This window comes from Arachis ipaensis, chromosome B03 (genome assembly GCF_000816755.2).
Source record: "Arachis ipaensis cultivar K30076 chromosome B03, Araip1.1, whole genome shotgun sequence".
Taxonomy (NCBI): Eukaryota; Viridiplantae; Streptophyta; class Magnoliopsida; order Fabales; family Fabaceae; genus Arachis; species Arachis ipaensis.
This window is the reverse complement of record NC_029787.2, coordinates 16,930,644-16,940,528: the sequence shown is the minus strand read 5'-3', so window position 1 is coordinate 16,940,528 and position 9,885 is coordinate 16,930,644. Positions and strand designations below refer to the sequence as shown.

Genomic DNA, 9,885 nt, shown 5'->3' with positions numbered 1-9,885 from the left:
GTATTTATTTATTGAGAAACGAATTTAACCGTTTAGTTTTACAATATAGAGTACTTAATAGAGTACATAAGTATATTTCTAGTTCTGGTTGATAAAGAGAGCATATTACGTTAATCTCCCTGAACTATGGCAAAATTCACCTCAACTCCCTTCTACTGTTCAAGCTAATCTTCTACGCTTCTATTTAGGATAAGTTAAAGTTATATTTATGGAAGTATTTGGCGTTATCTTTCACAAAATATAAGAATACCGAGTGTAAAATAATCCTAGGTTTCAAAAGATTTCATAAATCAACAGGTTTTACAAATAGATCTCTTCAAGATAATCTGCACATGCATTTATGCGCTATATACAGGTTTTGGCAGTATCTTACACTACTTGTTACTTCATTGATGGCTCTTATATTAGTGTTCATCAAATATAATTGTCATGATGAAATTCAAACCAATGTAACCTATTTACTGAACTATTCAAAGTTTTCAAAGCAATTTACATAAATGTAATAGTATTATTCATTAATTTTGTGTCCCTGTTACCTTTTGAAACAGGGCAATGTCTTAGAGGAAATGTAATAGTATTATCCATTTGGATTACTCTTAATATTATACTAAATTAACTAACCCATAAAAGATTACCTTGTTTGGTCATAATATACATAACTGATAATTTAAATTTCAGAGGAAATCTGGTAATCAACATTACTAATAAAAGAGGTAGCTATCTACATTATTTCTCAAATACTGCATACCAAACAATATATTGTAATATTTCCAATAATTGAAAAGATGATAATCATCTCTCTGGTAATCTAAAATATTGGTAATGCTAATAGGCAATATGTGAAACACCCCCTTAGTGCATAATACACAAGTTCAAAGGTTTAGTATGGTGTATCATATTATTGTCTCTGAAACAGATTGCAACAAATCAAAGCTAGTGGTTATCCCCATTTTTGCCATAGAATTTCACCTTTCAGATAATCACATGGGTTGTATTTGTAAATGTGTACAATTTAGCAGCTTTGACATTAATATTTGCATGCACATCAATGCAACTGAAACTGACCAATTCATCAAAAACATGAATTGGGCTTAGAGAACATTTAATGCATGCTCCAAAAATGCTTAAACTTTAATCATAAATGAAACATGAATTAAAATGTATAGCAAATAGTATAAGAAAAGAAACATGAATTAAAATGTGAAGAAAAATACTTGACTAACAATTGTGGTGTCTCAAGCCTCAAGCTTTCTTCTGCTTCTGCTTCTTCTTCTTCATCATCTCTGGTGGTGACATAAAGAGAGCCTTATAAACCAAAGCAGCAAAAAATGCCCCAATAAAAGGACAAATCCAATAGACATAAAACAGCTCCCAATTCATATGCCTATTATACATATAAGCCCAACCAAATGCATTTGCAGGGTTCATAGAAGGTCCAGTGTAACCAGAACCACAAATAGCCAAAGTCAAAGTTGTCAAAGAAATCATATAAACCTTCAAGAAAGGATTCTTAGGACCCTTCATAACAATAATAAGTATAGCCAAGTTAAGTGCAAAAACCAATGCTCCTTCAGCAAAAGCACCAGTGTGTAAATCCACCTTCAAGTAAGGACCTTTCAGCAAAATCTTATACTGTGGAGGCACCACAGAAAGTAACCCTTTTGCACCAAGAGCCCCACCAAGTGCTTGAGCAGGGAACCTTATGGCCAATGATGAGAGTGATGAATCTGGCCTTAGGCCTAAGAAGTAGGATGAAACTGTGGATGAAGGGTTGAAGCTTGCACCACCTAAGAACCTTCCAATGGAGGTTATGGTGAAGACTATGATGGAGTTTATGATTGTTGAGAGGAATAGTGATGGAAGTGTGAATGGTTTGAATCCAAGAAATGAAGATATCTCTGATGAGATAATCCTTTGTGATGAGAGGCTGAAGACCCATACTGATGTTAAGATTGCATCTCCCATGGCTGATTTTATAGCCCCCATAAGTGTTATATTCTTGAAATGGAAAGTGGAAACTCTTCACACTTCACAGTTTGTGGTTGGTTGGCTACAAGTAAGAACTTGAGATTAGAGAAGCAGAGGGACGCAACAAAATAATTAAATAATTAAAGTTAAAGCCAGGTTCCAACTTGTTTGCTTGTCACGTTCTGGGGTAGGCCACACGTGACGTGATAAATTAAGAAAGATTCCTAGGTACAAGTTTCACTATTTAACCCTTTTTTAAATTTTTTAGTATATTAGGTAAATTTTTAATAGTAAAATTAAAAACATTAAAAAAATTAAAAAATATCTTTTTTTAAGAAGTTACAATTTATATTTTTTTAAAAGATTTTTTTAAAAAAATATATATTTTTTTAAAAGATTTTTTTAAAAAAATATATATTTTTACATTATAAATGAACAAAAGAATATTTTTATTTTATTTTATCCAAACATAATTAATAGATAAAGAGATCTTTTTATATGAGATATCCAAATATAAAATCACTTTTATTTTTGTAAAAGATCTTTAAAATAAGGTTTAATTACTCTGGTAGTCCTTATAGTTTTGTAAAATTTTCAATTAGGTCCCTATACTTTTTTTTTTAATTGGATCTCTGTACTAATTTTTTTTTTCAATTAAGTCCCTCTTAGTAGTAATTGGCTTAATTTTATAGGGACCCAACTAAAAAAAATTGGTATAAAGACCTAAATAAAAAGAAAAAAAAAAGTGTAGGGATCCAATTAAAAAAAAAGGCAAAAAACATATATGTGCCAAGGGGGGTTTATAATTACCCAAATCAGCAAAACGAAATTTTGATACATCAATCCACCAAAGAACAAATATATGTAATTCGAATTAGTTTTCAACGTAATTCGAATTGATATAACTCGAATTATTGACTAGTAACGTTCCTAAGTAATTCGAATCAATATGCATCGAATTAATGAAGCGTAGTTCGAATTAAGTCAATTCGAATTACTAGCATCAACTGCATGAAGAGGGAGTTCGAATCTACTTGATTCGAATTAGTATTGGTTGCTTACTTAGGGTAATTCGAATTGATATGATTCGAATTATGTATATATGGTGTGAATGAACTTGATTCGAATTACTATGAAGCAGAGGTCTATATATATGATGTGTACGTGAGTTGCTCTCAATAGAGGGGTCAGATGGCTAGTGAGGATAGTTTTCTAGTGTTGGTTCACCACAGAGGATCGATTAAGAGAAAAACTCGATCCGGTGTGAAGTTCACCGATAAGGATCATCTCTGTATTATCGTGAGGCCTACGACGAGCTATGATGACCTTGTTAGCTCTGTACTTCTGAAACTTGGTCTGGATGGTCTGAAAAGGGTTAAGAAGTTTTTCTATCGCATTCCAACGACGGTGCTCCAAGATACCGTGAAGTATGATTGTTTCACGATCGGGAGTGATGAGGACTTGCAGGTCATGTATCATTGTCGTCGGCAGTTTCCCGAGGTGAGGACACCAGAGTTGTTGGCAAAGTTGGTTGATGTGGTATCCAGCTCAGGGGGTTCGAACCGGAATACGCACACTTTAGCCGCGGTGGCTGGTTCTAGCTCGAGACCTGCCGTTGTTTCTTCCTCCGTCCCTGCGTATGAGCCACCGACCCAGCCTGTCGCCTCCCTTTCATTCGCTGTTGACCTCAGCGGTAATGTCGGCGACGAGGTTGGTACAGGGGAACATCTTCCGACCTCAGTACATTGTGCTACACCAGCTGGTGTTGGAGACGGATTGTTTGATGATCCAGATGACGATGATGTTGAGCCGGATCTGATTGCTGACGATAGTGGCTATGATCTCGGAGCGAGTGACCCGAAAGGGGCTGCAGGTGGATCTAGTTCTGGGACACAGCAGTACCCACCCCGTTTTTCATCATTGGACCTGGATGCCATGAGGCATGATGGGCTTTCTGGGCAGGCTGCTGGATTTGGTGCTAGAGATGTGGACGGGTCTGCTGGTATGACAGAGTTCCAGGTTGGTCAGCAGTTTCAGGATAAAGATGAGGCCTTGTTGAGTGTGAAGACTTACAACATCCGCCGAGGGGTACAGTACAAGGTAGTTGAGTTTGACTATCGCCGGTATGTGGGCAAGTGTTCTGAGTTTGGGAATGGGTGCACGTGGTTGATTTGGTTGAGTCTCCGGCAGCGCAAGGGAATCTGGGAAGTGAAACGATACAACGGACCGCATACGTGTCTCGCCACCTCTATCTCCAGCGACCATAGGAGTTTGGATTATCATGTGATAGCGATATTCATTATGCCAATGGTGAGGGCTGATGCATCCGTCAACATCAAGGTGCTCCTAAATGCCACGGCCGCACACTTTGGATTCAGGCCGACGTACAGGAGGGTCTGGATGGCGAAGCAGAAGGCTGTTGCCGTCATCTATAGTGACTGGTATGAGTCATACAACAAGCTCCCTAGGTGGGTGTTAGGAGTCCAGTTGACCATGCCTGGTTCAGTAGCAGTCCTTCGGACAAGCCCTGTTCGAGTTGGGGGACAGTTGGACGAGTCTCATGCTTATTTTCATAGGCTGTTCTGGACGTTCCCACCTTGTATCGAGGCATTCCGTCATTGCAAGCCGTTGGTGAGTATCGACGGCACCCATCTATATGGTAAGTATGCGGGAACGTTGCTTGTCGCAATTGCACAGGACGGAAACTCCAACAGACTCCCTGTGGCATTTGCACTAGTTGAGGGTGAGAATGCTGATTCGTGGTCCTTCTTTCTCTCCCACCTCCGTCAGCACGTCACACCGCAACCAGGTCTTTCAGTTATTTCAGACAGGCATAACGGCATCAAGGCCGCGCTTGAGGCTCCTGATGGGGGATGGCTACCTCCGGCTACATACCGGGCATTCTGCATTCGACACGTAGCAGCAAATTTCGCCCTCACCTTCAAGGGCAAAGACGCTCGGAGGCTTCTTGTGAATGCCGCATATGCAAAGACCGAAGTGGAATTTGATTACTGGTTTGACATTCTGCGGTCTGAGAATCCGGTCATGTGTGACTGGGCGAACAGGATTGAGTATTTGTTGTGGACACAGTATTGTGATGAGGGTCGCAGATTCGGGCACATGACGACCAATATCTCTGAGTGTGTGAACTTAATCCTTAACGGTGTTAGGAACCTCCCTGTGTGTTTGCTGGTGAAGGCCACATACGGCAGGTTGGCTGAGCTATTTGTCTGCAAGGGGAGGGAGGCCGAGGCCCAGTTGGGAACCGGACAACAATTCAGTCAATACCTGGTAAAGTGTATCGAGGCCAATCTGAAGACGGCTAGGTACTTCACGGTGACTGTATATGACAGGGATAACTCAGAGTACACAATGGGAGAGATGACTCCGACTGGTTCGTTCTCACTGGGTAGCTACAGGGTCTCACTAGCTTCGCAGACATGTGATTGTGGCTACTTCCAGACACTTCATTTTCCATGTCCGCACGCATTGGCATGCTGTGCCTACTCACGTGTTACTTGGCAGCCATACGTCCACCAGGTGTATCGACTTAGTTCGGTTTTCAGTGTATATCGGATGGGATTCACACCTCCCAGTGAAGGTGCCAATGCTGTAAATGGGACGGGAACCAACAGTCACCACCTCTCCCATCCTTCGACATCAAGAAGTCGATGTTCAGGGCGGGATGCGGGGGAGGCTGTACGCCGCCGAACTGCGGTAACACTCTATCAACCTGATGCCACTCAACCATCGCAAAATATATCAGGGAGGTAACACACCGCCATAACATCGTATGCCGAGGCTCTAAGACCTCCGAATGGAAAACCTGGAGGACGTCGGGTGTGCTATAGGGCATCCATATAAACTGAAAAAAGCATATCAAATCCATTTGACGAACTCGTTAAACCGTATAAACTGAAAGAAGCATTAACTATACATATGAGATTAGCGTACTTACATCCCGAGCCTGTAACAAGTCGATCTTCAGTCGCCATCTGTACCCGAGATCCCTTCTCGCTAATCCCAGGATTGTAACCTGACCACCTGCGTAGGAAATTAAACATGGTACTGCGGTCATTAATGATTCTAAAAGGCATAAAATTGCATGAGAAATTGACAATAAATAAACTAAAGATAAATAGTACAATACGATCGCGGTACCTCGAGGCAAGGGGCCAGCTAAACGCATCATACCCAGCAGGTCTAAAACCAGGAAAATGCCAAAAGATCCACGATTGAAGTAACTGTAACGGCCCAGCTAACTTCACTACATGCCTGTTGGCCACTCGGCACATGCAACGGTACAACCATGCTAGTGCCGCCGACCCCCAGCTATAGCCACCCATCTCCTCAAGCCTAGCCACAAACGGTACCCATCTGATGTGTATACGATTGCCTGACTTGTCTGCAAACAGCTGGGTACCCAACAACATCATGATATAGGCTCGGGCAAAGCGCCTCACCGTCTCTTCATCCGCCCCCTCGGGGCACTCTCCAAAAGTCTTCTTGAACCAGGTGCAGTTCACTGCGAACTTCTGTATCTGGTTCACGGGAGGTAACACACCTAGCAACTCATGGAACCACTGCCAAGCTGGCCTGCCACCATCTATGTATACGTGGAAGTCTGTCAGGCAACCACTGACTTAACGTCTATCTACTGGCAACCCCAACTGGTACGCAACGTCCTGAAGTGTGATCGCGCACTCTCCAAACGGCATGTGGAACGTGTGCGTCTCCGGACGCCACCGCTCCACGAAGGCACTCACAAGGGGCTCGTCCAATATGAACCATTTGTCGTTCAGTCTCGCAAGATGGTATAATCTGGCCATATGCAAGTACGAAACGTACCTATCAGCCAGTCGCATCCCCTGCTGCCGCCGCATGCTCGATATGAAACGCCGGGGCTGCACAATACATGAACCGCATAATTAGAAACGATTTACAATACCACTAACAGATAAAACTCACAACGTAAACAACTAAAATATACCACTTGCAATAACAGATATAGTCAACCACTAACAGAATTTCTTACGAAAACCGCAAACATAAACCTTTTCTGGAAAACACATGCACAAAATAATGGTGGTAAACCACTAGCAAAATCACATACTAAAACCGCGTACAAAAAATTACTAACATAATCCACACGCAAATCCACTTACGAAAATCACATGCAAAACCACTCAATTAACCACCATCAATACCACCACCCTAAACCGCTAAGATAAACTAGCCTAAACCGCTAACATAAATTGCTTACATAAACCACCATCAAAACCGCAAACAAAACCACTAGAAGAAACCGCATGCAATACCACTAGTCCAACCCACTAACATAAACAGCCAATAAAATCGCATGCAAATCAGCTAACATAAACCACTATCAATACCGCTATCATAAACCACTAACATAAACCAATATCATAAACCACTATCAAAAACCACTAACCTCGTCGTTGATCACCCCGGCGATATGAGCAACTCCATCCAGTCGATACAGCCTTCCCGGATCGTCCCCCATCGCCTGACTTTGCCGCTCCACTCTTTCTCGGACCGATTCTGGGTCGTTTTCTCTGAGATTTGGTGGGGTTTGAGAATGGAAAAGTGATTCGAATGACCTTGGTTCGAACTCCTTATATAAGCAACTCCCACGTAATTCGAATGAACTCGTTCGAATTACTAATAGTTTGCAAAATTGAGTAATTCGAATCAACTTGATTCGAACTACCTTAAAAGCACGATTCCCTACTAATTCGAATTGAATCAATTTGAATTATAAGTTTATAATTCGTTACATATTGATTCGAATTACGTGTTGCCAATTGTTTCGAGTAATTCGAGTTATATCAATTCGAATTACGTTGAAAACTAATTCGAATTGTACTGATTCGAATTACATATATTTGTTCTTTGGTGGATTGATGTATCAGAATTTTGTTTGGCTGATTTGGGTAATTATAAACCCCCATTGGCACATATACGTTTTTTACCCTAAAAAAAAATTGGTGCAAGGACTCAATTAAATAAAAAAAAGTATAGGGACCTAATTGAAAATTTCGCAAAACTATAAAAAACTAATAGAGTAACTAAACCTTAAAATAAAGATCATCAGAAAAAATCTTTTTAAAAAATGGGCGTTGAAACAAATTTTTAATCATTTTTCAAATAATGATGCAGAACCTAAGAATGAGAAAGTCTAGGGAGCCAGCAACTTTTGTATTTTGTGGCCAGTACTTAACCATTAAAAGAAAAGTAAGTGATCTCCCATCATTGAATGTAATCTCATACCATTAAAATCACTATTAATGTCCAATTGATGGTTACAAAACACAAAAGTTTCGCATATGCTCAAATGGCATGGTGCCAACCTCTTGTTTTTGAAAGGTACGATAATCTCGTTCATTACTCCGCGATGAATCTTGATCCAATGAATAAGAGACTCTTTCATAGTCAAGGAAACATTTTCTACTTGTCAAAAATTTTCCTCTGTTGAGCTATTTCTAATTAAAGAAAATAAAATAAAAATAATTTTATAAATCTTGTTAAAAAGAACAATTACTGATTTGAGTTAGATTAGTTAGGGGTGAGAAAGCGAGTAGACTGTTTTGCCTGACTTTGTCAAGGTTTGTCTTGTCAATGTAAATTAAGCTTAAAATGTTCATTTTTCTTGTTTTACGGTGGATTAATGAATTGACAGACTTGCTAGCCTAACACTTTTTTAAAAAAAATAGTAAAATGAATTAAAATTAGTCTAATAAAAAAGATAAATAAAAATTTTAATCATAATTCAAATATAAAAAATAATAAAATTACAAATTTACAATACAACAATAGAAATAGAGTTTTGTAATTGAAAATAAAAGAACCTTTTTTTATCTTATAAAATGTATTGGTTACTAGGCGAAAATTCAAAATAAGAATCTTATATTAGATGGTGAAGTGATGTTACTAGGTGAAAATTCAAAATAGAGTTAGAAACATAACCTCGAAGTTAATTAATTGTTCAAACCTATAAGGATATAAAGATGGAGGTAGCAATTAAACTAATACAATAGAGATTTGGATTCTTTATTAAGTAGGTACTAAGGAACAAGGGGAGAGTATAAAGTTGTTCAAATAACAGTAGTTGTGAGTTTAAATACAAAAACTGTCAAAGTTTAGATACTTATCACTTTCTAGGAAGAAGAACTTATTAAACAAATGACCAATTGAAGGAGATATCGTCCCAGTATAATTTCTTAAGGTTAAAAAGGAGAAGTTAGTTTGGAACGTTAAGTAATCTTTTAAAATTATGTGTTTTCTCACTACTACAAAAATACTTGTAATTTGTATTAGCATATCACTTTTGTAAAAAAAAATTTAAAGTTAGTGAGGAATAGTTAGTGAAAATTAATTTTTTTTTACATTTTTTTTTATTGTACTTTGGCAGATTTAAATATTGCTGTTTATAACATTCCCCTTAAGATACCACGGATATTTTAACCACGGATTAAACGGATTTTCCACTCTCTTCTCTCGCACTCAGGATGAAAAATATAAACATAGTACATCACATTTTTAATCCGTACCATTTGTTGTGGTATAACATTTATCTATTACATAATGATTACTAGTTGATTAGAAATCCCCACTATTTTACCTAGTTTGATTAGTTCAGCTCCGCCCCTCACGATTTTGAACTTTGGGTGGTTTGACTTTGTTGGGTGGTTTGAGTCTCTAAATCCATCCTGTCAGTTCTGTCTTGAAAAGAAAGAAATTTTTTTTTTCAATACTTATGATGTTCTTATATATATGTTTTTAATTTTTAATATTAAGAGTTTATGTTAAGAAAATTAAAAAGGAAAAAAATACAAAAATAAATAAATAAAATAAAATACGAGGATATGTATATGAGGTTTGATACACTGAATTGAA

The 9,885-nt window shown here is 38.4% G+C and overlaps 1 protein-coding gene across 1 annotated transcript; it reads right to left on the bottom strand.

Annotated features, from left to right (window-relative positions):
- On the bottom strand, positions 673-2,086 carry LOC107629975 (aquaporin SIP1-2). The gene has a single exon (XM_016332955.2). It carries the CDS (start codon positions 1,984-1,986, stop codon positions 1,243-1,245), a length of 744 nt encoding a protein of 247 aa, XP_016188441.1. The 5' UTR covers positions 1,987-2,086; the 3' UTR covers positions 673-1,242.

Excerpts from the sequence above, each read along its gene's own strand:
- LOC107629975 (XM_016332955.2), bottom strand. The coding sequence starts at position 1,986 with ATGGGGGCTATAAAATCAGCCATGGGAGATGCAATCTTAACATCAGTA.